A 27,056-nucleotide genomic window follows, 5' to 3' on the forward strand; every position below is an offset into this window, starting at 1 on the left:
AGATAAAAAGCTGACTTAGAGACCTTGATACTTTGTTTTGACCTCAAAAACAATACAAAAATCACTACCGCCATGTAAGATTAACTCTGCCGTCAGTGAAAAGAATTTTTGATTCTACAGTATTTTTCTGAATACAGAACACATCAAGAATGCAAATAGACATGTAACACCAAGATATAAAACCCTGCAATATTATCTGCTCCTTTCCATTTTTAACTATAAAAATGTTAACAATACACTTCATGGACTAATTAAATATCATTTTTAATCAGAGGTATAATCTTACCTGTGAATATTTGCACATTCTAGCAGTATCTCAGCGCTGCAGTTTTTATGCCCATAGTAACAGAAGTCCTTCTCAATCTGAACTAATTTATTGTAAGATTCCTGTACCATATGTGGCAACTGACAAGACTCAGCATTAATTCTCATACAATCTTGGGCAAAATGTATCTGAATAAGTGTATTCCTAGGAATAAAAATTAAGGACAAGATAGCAGTCAGAAAGCACAGGCTGTGTTTGAAAACTGACATACTTCTCTCTGCTCTCCTTTAAATTGTAAGAAATCTAGAAAAAGCCTCTTCATTCTTTAAATCTGTGGTTTACAAATTATAGTAGCTCAAAAAAAACCCCCACCAAAATACTGTATTTTCAGATTAGAATCAAGGTGTCACTTGTTCCATGTATCTAATTATTCAAACTGTATAGGCCTAATCAGTCTTCTAAACATAGTTGAACTGAGAAGACTATTAGTCTTCCCTTTCTAATACAAAAGTTTCACATTCTGGAAAGAGAAGGAAGTCTAAGTGTTATATACTTCTCTCCTTTTACCAACATATTTTAAGGTCTCTGTGCCTGGATTTAAATGTGACCAAAATCATTGTTTAGTTTCACCATAAAGAGACTTCTTGGATCATGGTGAGGAGAGAAGTAGGTCAATGCTGCAGACTACAATAGCGTTGTGGAAATATCTGTGCCCAGACAGATACCTCTGCACAGGCAAATATATCTGGCTCCTTTGGGTAACCTACACCACAAACTGCACAATAGATTGTGGTATCTGAACTAGCTTGCTGACTTAACAGGTAATAGGGCTGCATACAAGAATGAAGAAATGGGAAAGGAAATTTAAATTTTAAAAAAAGAGTAAACATAAATTACTTAGAAGAAAAATATTTGAGAATCCACAGAATGCACCATACTAAAATAAAGATGAATGGTAAAAATCACCATATATTTGGTGATGTAGCTGCATAGTAGAGCCTGGCATATTTTAATGAAAAGACAGTTACCTGGCTTCAAGGGATGCAATTATCAAACCCAACTCTGACTGTCTGTTAGGTCTCTTCAGTAAAGCAGATTTGAGCACATTTACAGTGTGTTCCAGTATCTCACAAGCCTACAGGTAACATCAGAAATGTCATAATTCTATTTTAAATGTCTGTGTATAATAAACATTCATTTAGAAAGCTTAAATTTTGTACAGAACATGTCAAGTATCTTTCATTAATATTCCTCAAGATGACTGATTCTTGACAACTGTATATAAATCTAGAAAGTATGAGTGATTATCATATTTAGATATTTTGATATGATTAAGTGAATGGAGCATATACACACAAGGAGAGAAGATGAAGCCAGACTCATCTTAAAGGTACACAGTAAAAGAACAAGGGGCAACAGATCCAACTTGGAAAAATGCGAGTTCTAAACAGGTGTTCCAGCATTTGGCCACCTTCATAGTAACTTGGTTTTGGGGGGTGGGGGTGGGAGTGGTTACAAGGGCCCAGAAGGATTGTGGAATCTCCATTCTTGGAGGTATTTGAAAAGTTGCCTCATATGGCCCAGAGCAACTTGATTCAACAGTAAGGTCAGATTTCACTTCAAAATTGCCCCTGCTCTGCCTGGGGTTAGACCAGATGACTTCTAACCTAAATACTCATTTGATTCTATATTCCTGCTTCCTTACTTACACTGACTAGCATATTAATCCACAAGTAAACCTTACACTATTATAGTTTTGCTATCTGGGGATGTAAAGAAAGTTCCTAACTAACGGTTTTGAATGAAAAAGCCCTTAGATGATGATCAAAACCTCATCTACAGATTTGTCCTAATTAAAAATTTTTGCTACTGCAGTCATGTTGGTCAGACATGTGGAGGAAAAAAAATAAAACACAACACACCTCACACATTTTATTAGTAGCTATCCTGGTAAAACCTTAGTAAATACTCTCACTGGTAGCCAGGTATTTTGTCCTTCAGTGACTGTAAATGTGAGTTCAGCCCAAATCAAAATAATCCCCCTAACCAAAACAGGCTCACACAGATTATCAGTAAAGGACAGATCATCACAGACACAACAAGATTATATTTAAGATGAAACTCATGAAAGTTAGGGGTTGAACAGTAAATGGATATTTTAATGTTAAGGGTCAAATAGGAAAATGTTTTTAATAAATATATATTATACTTACAATAGCATCTTTCAGAATCTAGAAATCATATTTGTAAAACTATTTGAAATATCTGAAAAGGAAGTGCATACTAGGAAATAATATTGAAAGTTATAATATTTATTAAATATGGGAAATAAAGCCATCAATGTTAACAGAACTGTCTGAGTACAAAAGCATTCTAACCAAGAGAATCAGGTCTCTGGGATTTAGTTACACAAACCAGATTAAAATTGCTCTTATTTCAATACAAGGATATACAGTTTATCATAAACACTTCCTAAACTTCTGTGGGTAAAGTCTCATTTCTACTGGCCTGCATCTGTTTAAAATCTGTAATTAATGTTTGTTGAATGTTCAGAGAAAACACTAACTGCATTTAACACCTATTTTTGCTTTTACTGAAATGCAAAGGCTATAACATTTCTCTCCACTGAAAGAGGTATCACTGCTGCAAAAAAAACCAACCACCAAAACCAAAAAACTTCCTTACCACACTCTGTTTTCCTTCCTCCTCTCCCTCTAGAATTGCTTCTATTAAAGTAAGAGTACTGTTGTACCAAAACTGTTCATTTCCTCCTAGAAGCTGTGCTTTCTCAAGGAGTGCTTTAGCTTGTCCGTGGTTTCTTTCCAGGTTAGCCAATACAGCAAGTAAGTACAAGCACCTTGACGCATCATACAGGGCTCCCAGTTCCTAGGACAAAAGATACGTGACCGATATACAAAAGATCCACTACTGCTCTTCATATTTACTTCTATTCATATTTTAGATTAAACTTATGAATTGGTACAGAAATAAGAAGCAAATGGTATTTCCTCAATTATCTATAGAATTTCTTAGTTACTCCCTATATTACTTAATATTTTTCAAAAACATGAAGTGTCTACTTCATATCAAGAACGTCAAATCATCAAATATACTTTATATCTCTTTATGTTCCCATATATTCTACCCCACAAGTCAAATAAGCTATTTTTCTGCTACTACTTAGTATGTATATATCTGCTGTCATTTATCAGTATCTGATCAAGAAATGTGGTGATGAAAAAGTTTAGTGAACTGGGATTTAGATACACTAGAGCTCTGGTATTTTTAAAATGCTACTTAATGCTAGTAAAAACCATATACTAGTAGTATACAAGAGACAAATATAGTGTACAGTACAGACAGTACACTAGCATACAGACATACAGGATACAGAAATTATATCATTAAAATTATTGTTCTCCCTAATGTTTTTTGAACTTTTCTCAATGTACAATTCTAAATTCATGCTTTAATAAGAGACGTACATTATAAATGAATATATTATTCAGAGTATTGATGTTCATGTTAAATATACATAGACAGTTTTTACTTACATAAGAAAAATTATTATTTGGAATAACAGGATAACAATTACATTTTTTTTTTTTTTTACAAGTAAAGGATTTATTGCAATAATTATGCTTCAGTAACCAATATAACCAAGGAGAGAGCTATAATGGAGAATGGTAGATATAAGAAGAGTATCTTCAATGTAAACGCTTCTTAATAATAAGACAATGTGGATGGACATTTATTTCAGATCTGCCAAAATTCGAAGTCATAATTTCAGTGTCAGTGGCTGATTATCAAAACAGAGAAGTAAAACTGTAACGAAATTCAAAATTATGTAACTAGACTTCCAAATGAATAAAATGTTGAAAGGATAAAGCTAAAGGCACTCTCTCTCTTATGAGCAAATCTTGAACGTCCTTAAACTATTTTAACAAAAAAGATTTGGATATACATACATCTTCCAAGGTCACTGCAAAGCAGACAGAGATGCTGACGCTACCTCGCAAGTTGAAATCTGCAGATAATTCCCACAAATTTGGACTTAAGTTCCATATGTTTAAATGTACACCTTCTATGTGTTGACACTCAAACAACATAGGTTTAGGGCTAGGAGGGGTGAAGGTTTGGTTTTGTAATTGGATTATTATGGAACGACTGCATCAAAATGAACATTTTTCCTACACATTTTATTAATATTTCTTTTTCTGTTTTATTTCTGATGTACCTGAGTTGCAGCATAGGCCTCTGAAAGCAGAAGTCTCGCTGGTTGATACAAGCCAAGTTGAATTAGTACCTCAGCTTTTTCTATCCACAAATAAGGCAAAGAAAGTGCACTCAGTCCTTTTCCGGTTACCACATTTAACTCAAAAAACTGAAAAATAACAAAATATTACACATTCATAAATGTCAAATCTAAACTAGATGGAACAAATTGTTATTAACTATCATATTCCATTCTTGATGTATCCCACAGTCCAGCTTTACTTTCTAACTTCAAAATTCAGTGTTACATTATAGCAAAAACAGGTTTACTGTGAGGTTTGTATTTTATAATCCTCAAAAGGTGTTCAATTAATAAGTACATACTATTAAAACTAATCTAGAACAGATTAACTACTTCCGATCTACTGTTGCAAAAAAGTTGACTCTTGGTAATAACTAAAACAATCAAAGAGCAAAACTATTTGCAAGAGCTAAAAGAGGTGACTTGAGGGATTAGTAATTAGAAAAAAAGGTATTTTATATGCATAAGAATGGAAAAATATACAAAGAGAGCAAAATGATAATGAAAACAAGGAGAGAATTGCCATAATAAAGAGGAAAGTGGAGGTAAGCTTTAAGAATATCAGTAAGGCAATTATCTTCCTAAAGAAAAGACAGAGCTGAAATATTCGCATGCCTTTAAACCGATCTATAAGGGAAGCAAAACAGTATGAAGTGATGTAATGGAGAGAGAAAGAAGAGAAACCGAGACCAAGAGTGAATACAATGCCTTTTTTGCTTCTCAGTCTTTCCCACTGATTTTCATTGGTCCCAAACTGAAAAGTAGTTTTACTTTGTATGAATACAGATTCTATTCTTGTTGTTCCACAATACAAATAATATGCTAGGCAAACCCAGCTCACATTCAGCAGATGCCTGCCAGCAGAATTCTACTACGAAGCATTTTTAATTATTGTTTCTGTTTATGTATTTCCCAAGTATAAAATTATTTAAAAACAAAATAGCAAGTATATTAAAAGAAAGAGTGCCGAGTAATTTATTAAAGGAACTGGACTAGAAATAAAAACCTTTTCACTTGAAGTAAAGATATTCTCATCCCTACTACCATTCAGCTGAGCATTTTCAAAACATGTTTTTCTTTCTTCTGTCTTAGTATGTATTTTTTTTTCTTTTTTCAGTGCAATCTCTTGCCTACACCTAAATCACAGAAAGAAAAAGTAAATTCAAGCATATTTTAAAAGTATTTCATAATGTAGTATTAGTGTGTTAGGCATCTTCACTATACACTCATTCTGTGGACAGATACAAAAGAATCATGCACAGAATTTTAGGGCACAGCTAATATACCAAAATTGTGTTAAGAAATCATGGGCTTTAATAATTTTTTTTCCCCCCAACAACACTTATCAACTGCAGTGAAAAAAATCCCAACTAAATACAGCCTCTGTAGTGAAAATACATAAATACATACATTGCTTGTTCTAACTCACTAATGTATGTTTCTCCAGCAGCTTTCTCATGATACGAAGATGCCTGACTCAGTTTCAGGTCTGAACATATCAGGGCAATTCTAAGAATAGAAAGAAGAAATGTTTAAGAAACAATTAGAATCTTCCCTATGTTGCTTCATATAAACACATTATATATAAAGAGCATACATTCCACATTTGTCAATCCTACCTTCTTATGTCTTGATTAATATTGGCAGTAACAAAAATTTTAAATTATAAAAGGGTGAAATAAGGTAGTTGAAATTACCGGTTGACAGAAGTCATAGAATAATAGAATGGTTTGGGCTGGAAGGCACATTTTGAATATCATCTAGTCTGACCCCTCTGCCATGGGCAGGGAGATCTTTCACTAGACCAGGTTGCTCAAAGCCCCGACGAACCTGGCCTTGAACTCTTCCAATGATGGGGCATCCACCAGTATCCCCAGTCCATCCATCAAACCTGTATCTCTCCAATTTAGCAGCAAAAATGATGTGGTCAAAGGACGAAAATATTTACAATATGGTCACACTACGGTATGCAAAAAAACCCCCATACATGTGTATGTGCTAACCTACTTTTCGGTATTGATAAATAGATACACCTATCTGGTCATATATAAAAATCAGGTCGTAGCTATAAATGAAATACCATGAAATAAAAACAAATCTTGAGGAGTCAACAAAAAAAATTCATCCAGGAAAGCTTGGCTGCAAAGCAATTTCCTATTAGTAAATCACTTTTAGTCTTGTAAGACAGTAGCTCAGTAATCAATTGGCAATCCAGATAAACACACATACATTTGTATATATGAGTATTTATCTATTCTGTTATGGGGAATCAGTTTCAGCCATTTAAAAAATACATTATGTGGCATTTCACTCAGGAATTAAGCAAACAATTATTGCTTATAACTCTTAATTATTAAGCAAACATTATGCAATACATTTCAAAAAAGCATGATGTTCTAACTAAAACAGCAATAATTTGCCATTGCATGTATATTAAATATTTTTTAATCAAAACTTTTAGGGCTAATCATCCATTAAAATAATAGAATTTTGGTCAAAAGGTAAATCTCTATAAAAGAGAATGCGCTTACTTGGGATACTTATTTGGGTTCTTAAGCTAAAGACAATGTACTTTTGATGCCAGATAGCATACTTAAAAGATAATACTTCTATTGAAATTTTTTTGGACTTTGCTTTTTCACTTAGGTGACAATAAGGGATTTCAAAAATTATTCACATGGAAGTGGCTTGACTTCATAATCTTGTACACCTTTCCTTGTGAAGATCGTATTTTGTAACAGGTAAACTTAGTGGCTTTAATTCCACAAGTAAATCAATTCATCAAAATTCTATTAAAAGGTATAGAAAAGGAGTGAAAAGAAACAAAACCCATTACAAATATGAAGCAGTAAGACACAAAAAGTCTTGCTGCTATTTAGTGAAATATTAATGGATGGTCACTCCATTCAGTTTCTCCTCTATTTAAAACAAATAAAGGATACAAACCGAAGGTGATAGAGATCAGACAGACTTCTACATTCCACAACTTCATTAGCAATAACTTCAGCTAGCTGAAAGATGGGAAGAATCAAGTGGGGACAAAAAATTTTCTGTAGTTCTTTAGATAAAAGGTCCATAAAATACAAAGTGCGAGTCTGAAAAGAAAATTTTTAAAATTCAAATCAGTATAAACATCATTTTCTAGAGAATAAGTTTTAAATTAATGATTACAGCTTCAGTTCCAAACTTTACTAAAAAAAAAATTAAACAAACTTTCAAACTGAAAAAGCAGCTGGGTACACAGAAAGCCAGTAAATTTATTCTGCAAGTTAAGTTCATGTCAGAATGCAGAGGACAGACTAACACTTTTTGAAGTATTAATGAATACTATGACAAGGAAGTATTTCTGACAGCTTTCTGAACATACTCTTTATCACACAGACAGAAAAACTACAACGCAACATAGTTCTCTGCTACTCATTTTTCTCATAATTTTAAGGGGTATACTTACAGGTTTTGGGAAATTATCCAAGTTAATACCATAACTACTTGTTTTCTGTTTAAAAGTATCTCTGATTTCATTGGGACAGTCATAATAAGCCCACTCTTCCACATTTGCTGGTAAGGTATCAACTGATCCTCTCCCTTTAGGCTTCTCTTTCACAACAGAACCTTCAACCTATAATAAAAAATAAGGACGTTTAGGAGGCCAAATTAACATTCTTGTTGGTATGAAATGTTCAGCTAACATTAAAGAAAACATATCCACTTAATATTCTTTGAAGTTTTGTCTTTTTTTTTTTTTTTTTTTTTTTTTTTACACCTCTGGATTGTGGGTTTTAAAAAACAGCAGTATTTTGACCAATGCAACAAAAAAAGAGAAAAAGTATCTTTAAATTTATGACCTGTCAAGTCCATGCAATCAAGAGTGAAGGTATGATATACAGATTCACAGAGAAATCTTTCACAGGTTATGAGAGTCTTTACAGGGAAGCATCTGAACTATTCAACAAATGAGCCCAGGGAACTATCTCTTAGAAAGAGATGATTGGTTTCATTCCAGAGGAAATGGATTCTTACTTGTTTCTCTTTCTTTTTGTCCTCTTTTTTAGGAGCAATTATTGAGTGTACCTTCTGAGGAGCTGTAAATTGCAAAGACTTTGGTAATACTTTTGTAATAGGTCCTGATGATGACAACGATACCTAGATAATCAAATAATTACAGTTAATGATTTTTAAGTTTCAATAATAATGTCAATTTCTAGTAATAATGATTATTCACTGTAAGTCACTACCTACAGCTATTAGCAATTGTCACATACCATGTTACATCTGTGTAAGAGCTTCAGAAAACGAAAATTTCAAAGATTTCTAGATGCTCACATTATTTGTACAAGCATCTAGGATGATCATGACAATGCAATTAAGCATCTGAACTGTCAAAAGATGGCATAATCCCTGTGATAAATACTACTGCTACTTTTTTAACCTATATGGTTGCAAATTCAATTTTTTTTCTTTTTAAACCGCTAGTCTAGATTGCTTAATCTTCTACAAGGGATGAATTTCATATCAAAGTAATCTGGAAGACTGCAAAGAGTCATTCTGTTCTTCTGGATTAGTCTTCTATAATGCTACTAAACAACAATATATGGAAGAAATTTCTGAATATTTAAGCATATGAAACATTCACTGAAAATTTCTCCACATGTGCAATAGCAGTGCTTCTGATCTTACGTAAAATTAAAAAACAGACATTAATTTGAGAAGATGAATACATTTTGTTGGAGGGATCAAAAGTTGAATACAAAATATGAACAAAAAATAATTCTGGATGCTGCACAACCTGTGAAAATTTCAAATTAAAGGGTCTTTTAAAAAGCCAAAGGCAGCTAATTTGGTTTGAATTGTTCAAGTTTTCAGAGAATATTTTAATATCTTCTACTGAGTTATTTTTGGAGTGCTAACACTTGAGAGCCTGCTTTAGAAATAGACATCTGCAGTCAAGTTTGCTTCACTTTGTACTCAAAACAAGGTTAAGCTGTCCTGTAGTACCTTCATTCTTTTAATGCTACATGGTAATTCTTTTTCTCACAGTACTGTTCAGCTGTAAATATGAGTTCTTAGAGTTACTCTCATTGTCCTACAACTGGCACTGACAGCTGCATTAACTCTTAATTTTTTTATTTTTAATAGTTTATTCAAACAGTAATACTCCTTTCAGATAATTTTCCTCTAGTAAGACACTCAGTCAAGTTCAGGATACTAAAAGTTATGTTTATGTAAATCTGAAAACATCAATATTCAATTTTTTTCAAATTCCTGTCTTCCATCAAATGTTAAGAGTCTAAACTCATTTCGCAGTAAAAATTTGATCGTAACTACCACAGGAGTAACAAATTGCAGGCTTTTATAGTTAATTAGAATAAAATTATGCACAAGCTATAGTTTACCAATCTAGTTGATATGTCCCATCTATAGCACTAAGATTGTTTCTGTAATGATTTGTGGCATTACTATTATCAAGTATAGATTTAGTCCCTTCAAAGATTTACTCATATTTAATCTATAATTGTTTTCCTCTGATTTTTGCTATGATTCTCAATAGACATTTAAATTGGACATTTATCAATGAGAAATTAAATAGATTGATTTGGAATGCTATAACAATGAAAAAGCGATCAGATGATAGTAATTGGTGAACACTGCCTGCCTTATACTTTTTCCCAAAATTTACAAAACGAATCAACATTCAAATTTAATTTGTCACACAATTCCTTTCAGTCAAATGACAGCCCCTTTGATTCAACCTAAGTGAAGGTCCATCTATAATTACTGTTCCTCATAACTGCCAGCCATGTCTTCAGCATGTATTCTGTCACTACTAAGATTCTTTAACTAATTAAAAATACTGAATTTTAGAACCTTTTGCACTAAACATATGAACACACTTCAGAGAAACAATGGGCCACTGTTTTTATCCTTAATGTCTTTTCTCTATTTTCCTGAGAGGAACGATTTTCTTGGTTAATCCTTAAACCTGAGAAAATATACTAACCATAACATAAAAGTGGAAATTCTGAAGATGTAGTTAAGACATGAAATGAATAGCGGGCACCATAATCACACAACGTAACTTGTAATACACTGGCCGTAATATAATATAATCTCACACAATCTCACCTGCCAGATACGGATGATACAAGCATATGCCATCAAACAGTGCTGCTGATGAAAAGAACTATGACCAGAAATTAAAGCCATTAATGTCTGTGCTCTAAACAAAGCTTCCAATTGTTTAATATTACTCAGATCTTCCAAATTAATTTGGGCCATGGTACCATTTGCTTCAATGTCTATCTTCAAATTTTCTGTAGGCAAAAATTTTGGTATAGTAATTTTTTTGTTAAAAAACAAATAACGTGCTCGCAGTGACATTATTTAAAAAAAATTATTCAAAAGTTAAAATTTCTGAATTGAAAATGAAAATATTTAGGGAAAACAACAGAAAAATGGAAATCCACCTACTGAAGATGTTCTTATGGTCATGCAATGCTACTTGTACCATATTTTCAATGAATAATATAAGTTATGTATAAAGCTAATGAAAGAGTAACGAATATAGGTACCGAAATCTTGGCACAGGAATCATTTCCTGCAGTCACATCTGGCCCTCCATGAGGATGCATTTGAAACAAACTGCCTAGCACTGCCTTCTGGTAGCACCTCACAACTCAAGAGCCCCTACATCAGATAGGAACTGTATGTTATGATACTAAAAGACTGAGGGCAGTTCTCCATGGCACGACAGAATTCACAGATATATTTAAGCTAGCATTGAACAAATGACAGTGAATATTGGAGAAAATATAGTCAAGCTGGCGCCATTCTCTGTGGTAACTAAGTTGTAAATTGAAAATATCCCTTGCATTTGCTGTTGAGAAATTCCTCTGAAGGACATATACCTTTTACATACCTTCTTCTTGTGAGGATTGCATAGGAAATTTCATATGTAGCAAGAGATCTACCACCCAGTCCAGAGGTTTAATAACATCATGGAGGGGAAACTGGTTACAATATAACCATTCAGCAAATTCCATCAGATAATCAACTTTCTGCCATTCATTTCCTTGTTTCTATAAAAGTAATAAAGGAAGACTTTATTTAGATTTGGTGATGTAAACCATCAAAATTATATTCCAAAGTTCAAGATAGTCTTAATGGAAGCTAAAATTAATAATTAGACAGTGAGCAGTTTTATTGGCATCACATAATCAGAGTTATGCTAAACAGAATGTAACAGAAAACTCTACCAGTTAATTCTTTGCTTTATCAAAACTTCTTGCAATGGGCTACTCTTAGACATTTTTCTTTGGCAGGACTCAACTGAACTTTTGCTGGATACCAAGATCCAGCCATATAGAGTTTTCCAACTGAAGAGCAATTGCAAAGTTATAGAAAGTAACAGTCAAGTAAGTATACAGCCTTCCTAACAATTCAGTTATATACTTCACAGAACTTGCAATCCCATGAATCACTTGAGAAACATCATTCTATCAGCATCTGAAGATACAGTAAAAACTGACAAACCTGTAAAGCTATGATTGCATTTTGAAAACAGCTTAACTGCCCAACGATACTTCTGGAGACTGTTACCAAATGACGCCATATATGTGACAAATAATCTTCACTTTCATCTCTGAATTTCTGAATGTCCATCATAAAATTGCATCCCAATCCTGTCTTCACTGTAGCCATATGTTTAAAAATCAGGCTAGAAAAAGACCAAACAAATTGCAAATTACTTGCATCTGTACCTGTAAAGTAAGTTTGTGAGTAGGACAGATATACTAACTCATATCAGTATAGTAAAGAGATGTAAAGTTTATAAACTGATATAAAAGGGCATAAATCTTTGAACTCAGGTAAGACCAGGTAAACTGTATCCTAGATAATTTAGTTTCCATTTAACGGGTTTACAGCTATGATAATTAAAGTTTCTGGTATATAAACACAGTTCATCCACCTATTTTCTTGGAAAAGTAAGATACTACTTATATACAAGTTTTTAAAAAATGAAATTTACAAATATTATGAACAGATTAATGATTAGAAGCACTGCCAAGGTATGTCTTTTTCATCAAAAAACCACAACAGTGTTTTCTGTTATAAGAACTGACAGGCTGACAAAAAGTAATCATAATATTTTCCCAATGCAAAATAAACAAATACTCATAGTTTTATGCTTCTCAAAAAGCAGGACACTTATTTGAATAAAAATAAGTCAACCAACTTACAGACTGTGTCTTGTCTGAGGCAAAACTTGAATAGCTTCATCCAGGACTTTTAGTGCTGTCTCCCAATCAGCTTTATCAGCATATATGTGGAATAATAACCCATAAAAGGAGGTTCTTAATGTCAGATCTTCCTCAGCACCTTTGAAGTATAGTCAAATGATTTATTAATATCCTATAGAATTTGAATAATGACATTACAAAATACTGGGGGTTTTTTTTATTACCAGATTAAAAGAAGGAAGAACATGCCTGGGAGAAAGCATCCAACTGATAACCCAATACTTTGAAAATCCTTTGTAATCCACTGATGCAAAGGCAACGTATCATTCTTCTCCTAAAAAGACCAGAAAAAAAAAAAAAAGCAAAAAAAACCCTTTATCTTTCAGTTAACATATGTCTTTATGTATTACTGAACTTCCGTTTCATTTGTAAACCAATTAATACGGTTAATATGAACTATTAACCCGTTATTTAAATAGCTACTTATGGAGCTGAAAACCACAGCCGTTTCTCCAGAATGAGTTCTATAATACAAAACCAATACAGTAATAACCAGACTCACTAATATTCAACCAGTTGCACTGATTAAATAAGACAAAATGTTGAAGGACTCTGTCAGAGAATATTAGAATGGAAAAGAGTTTGCGATTCCCTGCATGCATGAATGTGTGCTGTGTGAATACAGGTACAAAACCATATATGTGTTCATGACAAATAAGTCACTTTCCCCTCTTAGGAAAGGTATCTTGAAGTACGCACCCAGAGCTTCAGAGCAAACCCAAATTCTTCTTTATCATCAGTACCAATAACTAAACAAAAGCACAATTAACAATACCTATTAGATATTCTCACCTGTTTATTTTTAGATTCTGCTTTAATTATATTCTTAAGAATTATTTCAGCAGGTTCTTTAAACTGCTCTCTGTCACGTGGAGAACATAGCAAAGGTAAACATGCATTCCAAAAGTGTCTAGCTGCAAACATTACAAGGGAATAATTTCCAGCTTCACCTGCATACCTGAAGAAAGTGAAGTACAGATTAATGAAGGAAAACAACCACACTCTAGCCAAAATAAAGGATTTTACTTCTACAGACATCCAGGTTTATCTGATCTAGGCACCACCACATATAATCTCAGCAATGAGAGGTTTGCATATGAGCTTCATACAAAAGATATTTTCCATTTTTATATACAAAACACCTTCACACATTCAGCAGAAGTAGCAATAAACAAGTACCATATTGATGGTTTTATTGTATTTCTGTGTAATCTTAGCTCAAGAACCTTCATTAAAAAACAGTAGCTATCTCCTCAATACGTTCTTATCAGAATAATCTACTTTTTTGGCCTCCTATTATGTTAATTTCTCATTCTAAAAACATTAAAAAATAGAACAAAACAATTATTAAAATACTATGGCTTTTGCATAGTGCAGTACCACTGTAACAAGAATACACCCCAAATGCCTCTAGCTGCAGTCAAACTGCATATTCCATGCAAACGTTACTTTGAATTAATAAAATTTAATAGTTCTCCAGACTGTGATACAACACAGTACTCATATGAGTGAGGAAAAGCTTTAGAATTTAGCTAAAAACTGTGGATTGGTATTAGAAAAAAAAATCACCCATTGAATAGTTTTACTGTTTTCAAAAAAGTAGTTTTTGAATCTGGCAATATTTGTCATTTGCTCCCACAGTTTCATGATTTTTAGTCCATACGCTCACAATACCTTATGTCTTAACACTAGACTTATTAAGGCCTAGTTTTTGCTCACCACTTCTTGTCACCCTTTTGGAATGTGTTGAGCTATATGCTCAGTCCTTCCTGAAAAAGTGCTTGTCATAACATAAAAATTTAAAAAAATACAGATTCATGTGGAACATTACAGCACCTTAGAGTTCTGTTACACTGGCTAGTCTAACTTCATTTATTGCTTTCTTTTTAATGGCCAATGGAAAGAAGAAAGTATGACAACGTTAACAGCCTCACATCAGCCATCCTGTGTTTATCTTCTAAGAGTTCTGTCTACTCTTGTTCATTAATTTATTTCTTCCAAATAGCAAACAATTCATACCAAAATCATGCATCATCCATGTATCACCTTCCCATTATTTAAGGCAATCTTTCCACTTTCGATTCATGACATACAGTTCATAAAATTAATATGCTCTGCAACAGTAGAGGAGGGCTGACTGGCTACAGAGTAGCTCTGCTGCAGAGGCTGCGCTGAAAGCCAGCCAGCAGTGTGCTCTGGCAACAACCAACAGCATCCTGGGCTGCATTAACAGGGACAGGCGACAGACCAAGGGAACTGATTATCACCCTCTAGTCAGCACTCTTTAGACCACGTATAGACTACTGCATCCAGTTCTAGGCCACCCAACACATGTCAGATGCAGACAAACTGCAACGAGCTCAGTGCAGTGGACGGCCACCAAGATGGTCCAGAGACTGGAGCACTTGCCTTGAGGAGAGAGGCTGAGAGTACAGGGCTGGTTCAGCATGGAGAAGAGTTAGCTTCAGGGGACCTAATGAGGGGAAGTTTCTTAATAACCTAACAAAGCTACTGAGAAGCAGCAGCCAGGCTCTTCATAGCAGATGGCAGGACAAGCACAAATGGGCGTAAGTTGAAATAAGAAAGGTTCAGAGTAGATATAGGCAGAAACTTTTCCCCATGAGTACAGTCAGGCAGTGGAGCAAGTTACTCGCAGAGTTGTGCAGTCTTCATTCCTGCAGGTTTTCAAGACCAGACTGGATAAGGCCCTGAGCTGGCCCTGCTTTGAGCTTTTCTGAGGTCCCTTCCAACCAGATTTTCCTATGATACTGCAAGACCTGCTACGTGGAAGGTACTTGATAAATTTACTAAACTGCAAAAATCTGTCAAATCCTTTGTTAAGCATTTCAACTCATAACTATTTTGATTTTTATCAGTCTTGGGAGATAATATGTTGATCCCCAGATCTGTAAATCAAATTTTAGGTCTGTTTAATATTAGTATTCTCTTAAAATAAAATATACCTGGCACTCTGAGCAAAGGCTTTTGATGCTGCTACACGCAAATTTTTTCTTCCAGACAAATTTTCCATTATACTCTTTCCTTGTATACAGGCAGTAGTGCTTAACATTTCTTGTCTCACTCTGTTACCAGGCCTGAATAAAGGCAAATAATTCATAAGTGCTAGTCTTACAGTCTAAGAACATACCAGTTACTATTAACAATGCTTTCAAGTTGTTACTAAATAGATGTCCCTAGCTTAGGAAGTTACAAATGCTTCTACTGACTTTTAAAATCAGAAAATATTTGAAAAATTGAACATTTTCTGAAAAGATATCAGAAATAAAATATCTCTTTCACAGCTCTAATGAAAATAACAGTGAAATCAGATTTTAAAAATTATTATCTACACTTAGCAATAGATTTGGGGTTTTCTCCCCATTATTCACTATTCTACATTAAACAAAGTATTAGTCCAAACTCAAGCTTACATGGCAAGCAATTAAAAACAGAAATAGGGAAAATCAGAGACTTTCTGAAACTTTCTTACGGAACTGTTCTCACTTATGTCTGGTAAAGTATGCACAGGGCTCTGGTGAAATTGAGTTGGATCATATTCTACTACATTTAAAAGAATGTAGATTTCAGTCCCAGCAGTTAAACAGTTAAAAATAAATAAGTAAATAAATTTTATATCTTTGGCTAATAGTGATTTTGTAAGAAAAGAAATATTACAATTTGCAAGATTCTTTTTAAACTCTTAGTTACATGTGCAACCTTATACAGAAATGTAGACATTCTAGTTGGCCTAGTTCCTACTCTGTGGTGAGAACTATCATGCAGTTATGATCTCCGTCCACAAGAGGACACCAGCGTTCTACAGTACAAGTTAACTACAATCAAAAAAAAGTTAAAACCAAATGTTTAACCGTTCCTTGTCCTGAAGTTGTGCTTTACCACGGGATGACTAAATTTATCTTCCATTTCTCTGGAAACAGCACTGACAATCCACGACTACATTTTTTTGTCAAAGAATCAAACATTTTATCATTCACCCGTTTGCAGATCGCTAGATATGCGGCAAGTATTTTCTCAATTTCTGTGATGTTCTGAAACTATAATTTCGTATTAAGATATCTTATTTGGTTTTACGTATTTTTCCTCATGTAGCAAACAACCATGAATTTCAAAGAGCAGAATATTTTTTTAAAGAGAAATTATTTTTCAGAGAGAAAAATTAACAATAAATTCTAAGTGTTTCACATGTTTATTTCAAACTTTCTACATTCCAACGAACTGTTACTAAAAGGAGTTGATTCCTTCCTCTTTTGATAAAATTACATTCCTCCACATTGGAGGAAATTATCAAAAAAAAATAGAAGGATCAAAGGATATCACCTTTTTTATAATAAAGGACTTCAACAGATCCATTTATATACTAAAACTTTTTTTCTTTGAGATCAAAGTTTTATCAGTTAAGTAGGACACTGGGCTTTTAAAGAAATGAGTTACATGCCTATTGCACCAATGTGAACAGGTGGTAATAAAGACCATAAAAACCACCTGACACCAAAGCCTGGGATACAGTAGCCGCTATCGCCTATTCTCACTCACAGCTCCATCTTGTTCCATGAACTGTGCAGACCCTTGGTGTGTCAGAGCCAGTTCAGCACTGGAAGCAATTTGCATCAGCAAAAGAGCTAGAATAAGCTACTTCCTGCTTGGAAATTAAACAAGTGTGAAAAGGCCATGACTGCCAGAGACCATTTCAGAAAAGCAGCGCTCCCCAGGAAGACACTCAAATGCACGTGTGTATGACCTACTGACTCACTTGGGTAACAAAGTTCATGTATCTTCCTGAACTGGGTCCAGAGCTGCAATCTGGATCTCACACTGCCTTTTACTCAGGCTATGCTGTGGAGTTAAAACATCTGCAGTACTTATGCAACTGGTAATAACAGAGTCAGCAGAAGTAGGAAAATTTCGCATTCACCTGAAACCATGCAGTTTCTTTGTAAAAAAGATTCTTTCACCTTTACATGATCAGATGCACTCACCCTATATACTCTTTCTTCAAAACTTAGTTCAAGTATATCACAGTATCATGTAAAATCCCATATACTTACATTTCATATTTCTTAGTATCTCTATTGTGGAAAAAAATCTCATCTGATTGCAAGACCCTTTTGGAACAAGTCATCACTATTTCATAGTCACGTGACACATATGCAAAATACGCCAGTCGTGTCAGTGTCTGCAATTCCACTAAGGAATCTGACCAACTGCATTCTAAAGCCAATTTCACTAGCTGGAAAAAAGAAAAAAAAAAAAAAAAAGAAGAGTTTAAATCTCAGGTTTTTATCATGCTCTTTTCTATAGCACTTGCATGCTTACAGCTGTACCTTCCACACATTCCACCTGGACATGGAACAAGTACCTGATAAAACAATCTAGAAAACCAAAGAGTTACAGCAATCAAAATATATAATAGAGAAGCATTGTTTACCTTGTAGTAAGTGCGCATGCTTTTTGACCAGCAGTATCTGCCAGAACTTACTACATGTTCTCAGTCCTCTTCTGAAAATCAGTGGAACAGGACTTCAGAAATTCAGAGTCCATTTTAGTTAAGCCAAAGGTAAGAATGGAAGATAGAACTGGTTCTACAATAACAGTATTTCATGTGTAGTTTCATTACAGGATCTAAACATCTTTCTTGCTTTTGCATGTGTCAGAAAGTTCCATCTTTTTAAGATAATGGGAATTGCTAATGAATTGGTCAAAATGAGAATACTACAATACCGCACTCCAAAACTAAGCCACTGAATTAACAGCTACAGCTAACTCATAATATTTGGCGTACATCTGTAGATCAACTAGAATTAGATACCTATATATTTATAAGGACCTAGATCCCAGTCTTCAGAAAGAAGGACATCTACAAAAGTGTTAGACAATGTCACCAGATTCCTAGCTAAATGGGGAAACACATCTTAGTCTTCTAAGAAAGCTCTTTACAGGAGGTAGAAATTATAAATGTGGTGATCAAACAGATAAGACTACAATTCACTGTTTTGAAAATACAGGGTATAAACCTTTCTACACCACGTTTACTTCTCTTGAATAGCCTGGTAACCAACAGGATCACAGGAAAAGTGTAGCACTATTTGGCATGAGTAATCATGGAAGACTGACTAAAAGCAAGTACTTTAAGAAACTATGCTTTGCATAAGGTTCAGCAAAAAGCCACTTCTTTAAATAGTAACAAATTGTAGTTGTGTTCTACCTTGCAACCGCCAAAAGTAAATTCACTAACATGAAGTTTTCTATTGAAATTCTGAATATTTCCAATACAAACCCCAAAATACACCTCTCTACAACCACCTAAAAGGAGGCTGTCATGAGGTTGGGGTTGGTCTCTTTTCCCAAGCAACAAGTGATAGGACTAGAGGAAACTGCCTCGAGTTGCACCAGGGGAGGTTTAGATTGGATATTAGGAAAAACTTCCTCACTGAAAGGGTTGTCAATCATTGGAACAGGCTGCCCAGGGAAGTGGTTGAGTCACCATCCCTAGAGGTGTTTAACAGACACCTAGATGTGGCACTTCGGGACATGGTTTAGTGGTGGACTTGGCAGTGTGAGGTTAATGGCTGGATTTGATGTGAAGGGTCTTTTCCAACCCAAATGATTCTATGATTCTAGAAAGTTTTCTCCACAAAAATGAAAGGTCAGAAGTATGTTTCTCTGCAGAATTCATCTGAACCCATTATGCTCACCTGATGGTTATAGAAATAACATGAATAATTCTAATACTGGTATGCTAATGCTATTTGTTTTTTGGATAAATGAAAATATTCAGTCACAAAAATCTTTTACCTGTCATAACTATTCAAACTCTTGGGAAGTTTTAAAGGAAATAATGGTACAATAAAAGTTTCAAAATGAATTTTGCCTCCTTCCTAAACTAAAATCACATTTTTACTATGCAATTTCTTAAAATTCAGAGAATCACAGAATCATCGTCCAGGTTGGAAAAGCCCTTGAAGATCCTCCAGCCCAACCATGAACCTCACACTGACCGTTCTCAATTCCACCAGATCCCTCAGCGCTGGGTCAACCTGACTCTTCAACCCCTCCAGGGATGGGGACTCCCCCCCTGCCCTGGGCAGCCCATTCCAACGCCCAACAACCCCATCTAGAAAGAAATACTTCCTGATACCCAGTCTAATATAATAATAATAAATAAATAATAATGATAATAATGATGATGATGATAATAATAATAATAATAAAAAATTCAAGAGCTAATAAAACAAAACTAAATACCTGAGATAAGCTAGGAACAGTGAAATCCATGAGACCCAAGCCATTGCATGAATACATTTCTAGACCAACAAGAATTCTTGCCATAGGATTTTGTGCTTCATCATTATTCTAAGCAGAAATAAAAAAGTCACATCAACAATATTGTTTTTTGCAAGTAAACATTAAGGACATTAATTGAGATGACAAAGTAATAACTATGTTTGAAAACCTCAATCTGCATTAAGCAAGTCTTCCTCTTTTTATTGTGTCCTTAAAATGGGGGATTTTATGTATGTATTTATTTTTAATTAACATTGTGAACTTCGAACTTCTACAGATGCTACATTAAAAAAACATAGCAACAATACAATGAATGTAAATTCCATATATCACTGATGGATTCCAGTTTTACAGATATAATAAAATAAAAAGATAGGAATAAAATATTACTTTTCAACTTACTAGGTCCATATTCTATATATAAAGGGACCATATTAAAAAGTTGATATAAATATAGCTGATTTTTCTTACCATTTTTATTATAACCATTTTATTATTTTAAATGTATGAATACAAACCCAACTTTGTTATACAGTCATCATATGACAAACATCACCATAATTATTCTTGGCAGCTAAAAACAGGAGGACTCACTGGTATGCCCAATGTGAAAAATTTCCTGGTTTACGTAAAGATTTATGGGAACTACAGCCAGAGTTTATTTTCACATTGATTCAAATATATAGAAGAACATACACACGGATAATTTCAATCATTATTAAATGAAGTTATTAATTTTAATTTTTCAAATAAGTGTCAACATTATGCAAGATTTCAGAGAAATAATACCTTCTCCTCAGTCCCAAGTTTCTGTTCGATCTGCTGCTGATGTAACTGTTTAGCTTTCACCCAAGTAGCAATGATCTGTTGTTGTGCAGCAATAGGTACTGTTTCGTTAGGTATGGTTCCAGTTACCACATCTAGGGCAAATTCACAAATCTAAACACGAAGAAGAAAAGAGAGACTGAAACACAGGAGAAATGTGGAAAGCTTTCTGTATGGAACTGGCCATCCATTAGTTATTTTAAAATTACTGTACATGCATCTCTAAGCCTAACATCATCTCCATTAAGCCAACCCATGTAGCAAATATAAGTTACAGCCCTCAGCCCCAGTTAGAAAGGAACATCAGTGTGCATTTGGGGAGGACCTGTGCTGGCAGGAACTGTAAAAGATGGTAGCTTATTTTTTGCAAAAATTTCTAAAATTTAATTAATATGAATTGTAATATATGACATCAAAAAAGACTATAAAAAATGAGGGCTTTGTACCTCTAAGGCAGCTTTGATATCAGGAAGTCCACTGGGATCTACTGAAAAAGACTGGATCACATTTGCTTTTTCATGTTTCTTTGCCTCAGCTTTTCTACTCCTATCTGTTGCTGCATCTTTTTTTTTCTTCTCAGCAAGTTTTGGCTTTGGAATCCAACAAAGAATTAAGCCCCGAGCCAAAGCATTACATAATATCAATAAAATTGTGGTGCTTCTGTAGAAGTAAACAGAAATCAAAAACACATACTGCACCAGATGAAAATAAGAGGAAGTAATAAAGTTTACTTGAAAATCTCGATTTTTCTTAGAAAGTAAAATTATGGATGTTACAAAAAGTTCTCTCATTGGAAAAGCAGTTTAAATGGTTAAACATACAAAAAACCACAACCAACTTTCATTGTTTGCATCATATTTTTTTCAGCTCTTTATATAATTGAAGCTTTTATTTCCTCACAGGAAAAAAAATCCCTCATATTTATGTCAAACACATCTAAAATTTTTTATTAGTGGGCTGCCATGCTTAAGCCAACCCCCTCACAAAACCACTTAGTTATTACACTGTATTATTCTTCACGCCAATCAACTGCTGAGCTGGAATTACTTTATTTTCTTTTGAGACAACACAAACTGAATTATGACTAAGATATTATTGCTGATACATGCTAAGATAAATATCAGAATTAATAAGCAGGTATTACCAGTCTTCATTTCTGCACAAACTGCACTTCAGGCTTTGTTCTCCAATACTCTTAAAAGAGCCTTCTTTGCTGCTGACCCTAATGGTTTGCCTAGTGCTGAGGTCACTGTCAATAATGTGCTAAAATTTCTAGGATTTTGTCCCACAGTCAGACTTTGCCTTGAGCATCTCCTCTCTCCTAGTCAATCATTTTCCCATTGCATTTACTACAGGACAGGATTTCTCTAAACCACTGTGGAATCTATGTTCTTATTTTCATGGTCTATTAGTGTGCACATTCCCTTCCCCCCCCCCCCCCCCCCCTTTTCTCATATATTTCAGAACCAGGACTAACCATCTTGCTTTGATTAGAAATATTTACAATTAACTATATTTACAGCATAATTCAACTTCAGAGCAACTGACAGCAAGCAAACATATGTCGAGCTGTCCTGAAAAACCACAGACTACGAAAATTTTCCTGATTCTTTCTGACTAGCTTAACAAAATATTTCACATGCATATGTTGCTGTTCCACAACGAAGAGAAATTAATATTGCTTAGTCTAAAGTTAATATGGCTTATAGTGAACAGTAACAAAGAACAAATAGAAAGAATTAAAAAGTCATTTTCACACCACAAAATTAATCTTCTGAACTAGTCTGTATATACCAAAGTTGTTCTACTACTAATGAAAGTCAACAATAAGTCTTTCACAGCACAAAGTGATTTACAATGTTTGTAAAAAGAGCATGTTCATAACCAGACATCTAAATTTACCCATTGTGCCCAACAGTCTTGATGGCTCCAAGAAGAGTCTGCAGATAATCCATAATTTCCCTCTGTCTTCCTGAAGAGATAAGATGTCTGTTGTAGTTTAAGATATACACCACAGCATTGTGAACAATCCAGGCTTCATTCAATTCTTTTCCTATTTCAGCTCCGCGTTGGAAGTTTTCCATAGCATATTGAGATAAGTAGTCTATCCATAAACTAGAAAATTAATATAAAGAAGCTGTTATTCCAAAACTTCAACAAAAGGAATTATATGGTAAGGTTAAATATGCAGTAGCACATCTCAATCAACAACAACAAAAATTTCATTTCTTTTCAGTTGCATTTATTAAGTCACCATCCATTAACTTATATATTACTTGGATGAGAAGATGACTCAGGAAAGGAATTAGTATCAACATAAAATGAATAGTCTCTGACACTCAAATGCTATTAGCTTAAAAAATAGCATCTATAGTTCATGCTTCATCTACATGTTTTTTTAAAATGCGTATGTGAATCCACACATCAGTGCTAGAAATCATTAAATATCCATGACAGGGCTCTACCTGAACACAGATAAAAGGCATTCCACTCAAGTGTTAAGGAGGCATATTTTTCATTTAACAACCATTATGTGTTATGGCATTCACAAGATATCTCCAGATGTTCTGAAATGCTTAATTCATTTTTAATAGAATAATATCTTTTTAATATTTATGAAATAACTTTCTTCCAGTAACTTTATTTCTTTTCTTTTTCCTAATTATCAAGATGTACCATTACTTAGAAAAAGCAATATTAAAAATACAGTCTTGAATAACCGTGGTTAAGTCACAAAACCAAAAGCACAGACACGGGATATTACTATATCAACAACGGTATAGGACACAATAGACCAAAGTGGTTTTTTCCTATGAGTTTTTAATCTGATTGGGTAAACTCAACAACAACTTAGTAGCAAATTTTGGAACAGAATCCTCATCATCTTTGTCTCTTGGTTCTAATCAATTTAGACTGTTTTAGTGAATATTTACAAACAGACAATGTGAGAGATTTACATAATCTTCAGACTTCATGAACAGACTTAGGGGACACACCCCTGAGAGCTCTTTCAGGACATAGCCACTGTCACAACAAGGTTAATGTTAGTATGAATGTGAACAGAAGAAAGTTTAAATACCACCTTCAGAATTCTCCCCCCTCTCCTTCTTCACAAGAAATAACCATGTTAGACCAGAAAAAAAAACAATAATTGCTCAATAATTCTACTCTGCCTCATTCATTTCATTGATTGGATGGAACAGACTAGTTTTGTAAACTGAAGTAATTCATTGTATGTATTCAGGTACTCAGACATCATTATGGCTATAGGAGCTATGAAGCAAGACAAAAGTTTTTTGATTTGGGGCAAGAGATTTCTAAAGATAGAATTTCATGGTCTAGATGTCAATACAACACAGACTTACTAGTTTTCAAGGTTGGGATACTAGTTTCTAGTTTCAGAGAAATAAATGTTAAATGAAAAATAAAATGCATGCTCCAGAATGAAAGCAAACTAAAGAAAAGTTATTTCAAACTAATTTTTTACATTCTTATTCTTTTCCTTTTCCCATTACCATGGCTACCTCCAAATATGAAGCATCTGGTGACAATGAATTTTACCAAGAATAAATAACTTTTACAAGTATCATCTGTGTGTGATAACAACAATATGTTAGAGTTCCCAGGTCTTGTTATGTATCAAAGAAAAGCACCTGTATGTTTTCCATTCTGGATCACTTTCAGGAAGACATGAAACGTATCCTGGATGATACTGGCTTGTATCTTCTGGAGGTACAGCATGATCATTCAGTTCAACTCCCTGCAATCTTAATAAATGAACAGTTGCCTGGAAAAATACAGAAAAAAAATTTTTACCCAGGTTATCATTGTGAGAATAGACTGTGACTTAGTATTACTGTTGTAACCTCTTCAAAAATTAAAAAATATAAAATGCTTTTTCAGATGTTGCATAGGCATGTACAACTATATGAAATACAATGTAAAATACTTCATAACCTTCCAATCGTCTACAGCTAATTTTACTAAATCATTTCATTGAGGAAAGAAAAAAAATATTTTAAGCATACTGGAACTTTAAGGATCCAGCAATATAATGTCACATGTCAAACATTTACAATAGAATTCCTTGTAAAAAAGTGTTACCACCACCTGCAGTGAAAGTATTGCTACAGTTACTTTCACACAGTATTTTGACAAAGATGCTTCATGAAACTACTGCTTACTTTAGTTTCATGGAGATAGGCAATAACTAAACTCAAAACTCAAGTGCTTTAAAGATTTATACATAAAATCATACATTAAAACAAAGTTAAATGAAACAAAATATGAATGACAGCTGTGTAATTTATTTACCTCTGCATTAATGAATCTTATTTCTGCTAATATTCTGAGTAAATCTCTTTCAAAAGAGAAGGATTTAGCAGGTAGTAATGATTCTCCTGGTAAGCTATCACCTTGATCATCATCCATCATAGCTGTACTAGCTTTCTTCTTCTGTGCTATAAATAAATACATCCATTCTTACTACCATGCAAATCAGAAAAAAATAGCCATCATTTTAAAATTTAAAAATCCCTACACATTCTTAAATCTACAAGAGTTAACAAGCACAGATTTAAAATTATTTCACTCAATTTTTTTTTTTTTTTCATCTGTACAATTTATTGCACTCCACCCCTTTCTTCTCAGGCAGTGCTGAGGTATTGGTTACCTGTGATTTTGCTGCATTTGTGCACAAACTTCAATATCTGCAGCCAATAACTTGCTCCAGTCATAACATGCATACTGAAATTACATTAATATGAATATAACCCATCTAGCTCAATTTTATTGTTTCAGTGGAAGCAGAGCACTGGGCATTGTGTAGTGGCTAAAATCTCAGTGTGTTTAAATCGTGGATGGGGTTGACTTTCTGGCAACATACACATGAATAAAGAGAAAAATAGCATTATTTTTCTTTGGTTTAATAACAACAATAAAAGACCAAGATTATTTTAGTATAAACATGAAGAGTATAAAAGCTGTCACAGTGTGTTCCCTCTACATTGTTGGCCAATAGCAGGTGTTTGAGGAAAGGCATAAAAAGTAGGATACACTAAGCTACTTTTTCTCCTAGCCTATCATAGAATCAAAGAATCATAGAATGGTTTGGGTTGGAAGGGACTTCAAAGATCGTCTAGTTCCAACCCCCCTGCTATGGCAGGGACATCTCCCACTAGATCAGGTTGCTCAAGTCTCCATCCAACCTGGCTCTGAAACTTCACAGTTTTTCAGAATCTGCATCCAAGCAATCTCCTGAACCAGTGGTTCTTTTCAACCCATCAAGTTCAATACTCTTTGATAAATCTAAATTATTACTCTTAGTCTATTTTTAAACCATACTTCAATATTCCAAAATAACCTTTTAATTTCTTTTAAGTAGTAATGTTTTTGTCTTCTTAAAACCTACAGTCTGATAGATTGGATTGCTCTTGGTTCCTAGACCAATCACACGTATTTACTTTCTCCAGACTAGCCATGTTTTATCTTTCATCTCTTTTTCAAACTAAAGGGAAAAAGAAGTTACTTCCCAGAAACTCTGGGCAACCATGCACCAAAAGCATCATTAATAGGAAACGGTATGATCTTTTTCTGTACCTCTAGAACATCTTGAATTACTTACCTTTATTCAGGCCTGACAACCCAGCAAGACTCTGTAGGGGCTCTTAACACTACAACAAATATCTCTGCCCTATCCTCAATATGATATATAGGAAAACAACTTTTCTCACCCACTGATCCTAGAATTAGTAGTAGTAAAGAAAAAAATTAAGTGAAACATGAAAATGAACAGTGCCAACTGTTCTCAGCAAACTTCAACCATAAATTAATCTTCCTGCCTTGAGTATCTACAAGCTTATTCACATTTCATTTAACTACAGATAGTATTCCCACAGTTAGAAACTGCCCAGAATAGATCACCTCAACTGCTCCACCAAATGCAGCATTGTTTCCTTTGCATTTACAGAAACATGCAGCACTTGGTGGAAGTATGAATGGGTTTCCAAGAGGCCACTCTACAGTTCTTGAGAATGGAGACCTTCAGGAAGATTACAATTATTGTTTGATT

At 34.0% G+C, this 27,056-nt stretch overlaps 1 protein-coding gene across 1 annotated transcript in view; it reads right to left on the minus strand.

Annotated features, from left to right (window-relative positions):
- The window catches only part of CFAP46 (cilia and flagella associated protein 46), a 75,925-nt gene that overhangs the window by 26,581 nt on the left and 22,288 nt on the right, over positions 1-27,056 (minus strand). The window contains exons 17-39 of the mRNA XM_074831623.1: positions 25,301-25,446; positions 24,640-24,773; positions 22,889-23,101; positions 21,433-21,646; positions 20,951-21,100; positions 20,123-20,230; positions 17,926-18,107; positions 15,823-15,954; positions 13,652-13,817; positions 13,049-13,133; positions 12,800-12,938; positions 12,093-12,276; positions 11,479-11,638; positions 10,686-10,873; positions 8,583-8,705; positions 8,014-8,181; positions 7,509-7,657; positions 5,973-6,071; positions 5,569-5,698; positions 4,503-4,649; positions 2,951-3,151; positions 1,294-1,400; positions 287-469 (exon numbers count right to left, since the gene is read on the minus strand). Coding sequence (XP_074687724.1) covers positions 287-469; positions 1,294-1,400; positions 2,951-3,151; positions 4,503-4,649; positions 5,569-5,698; positions 5,973-6,071; positions 7,509-7,657; positions 8,014-8,181; positions 8,583-8,705; positions 10,686-10,873; positions 11,479-11,638; positions 12,093-12,276; positions 12,800-12,938; positions 13,049-13,133; positions 13,652-13,817; positions 15,823-15,954; positions 17,926-18,107; positions 20,123-20,230; positions 20,951-21,100; positions 21,433-21,646; positions 22,889-23,101; positions 24,640-24,773; positions 25,301-25,446 — 3,508 coding nt within the window. The remainder of the gene's footprint in view (positions 1-286; positions 470-1,293; positions 1,401-2,950; positions 3,152-4,502; positions 4,650-5,568; positions 5,699-5,972; positions 6,072-7,508; positions 7,658-8,013; positions 8,182-8,582; positions 8,706-10,685; positions 10,874-11,478; positions 11,639-12,092; positions 12,277-12,799; positions 12,939-13,048; positions 13,134-13,651; positions 13,818-15,822; positions 15,955-17,925; positions 18,108-20,122; positions 20,231-20,950; positions 21,101-21,432; positions 21,647-22,888; positions 23,102-24,639; positions 24,774-25,300; positions 25,447-27,056) is intronic.

The sequence above is a fragment of the Strix aluco genome, chromosome 7 (assembly GCF_031877795.1).
Source record: "Strix aluco isolate bStrAlu1 chromosome 7, bStrAlu1.hap1, whole genome shotgun sequence".
In the NCBI taxonomy this organism is placed as follows: domain Eukaryota; kingdom Metazoa; phylum Chordata; class Aves; order Strigiformes; family Strigidae; genus Strix; species Strix aluco.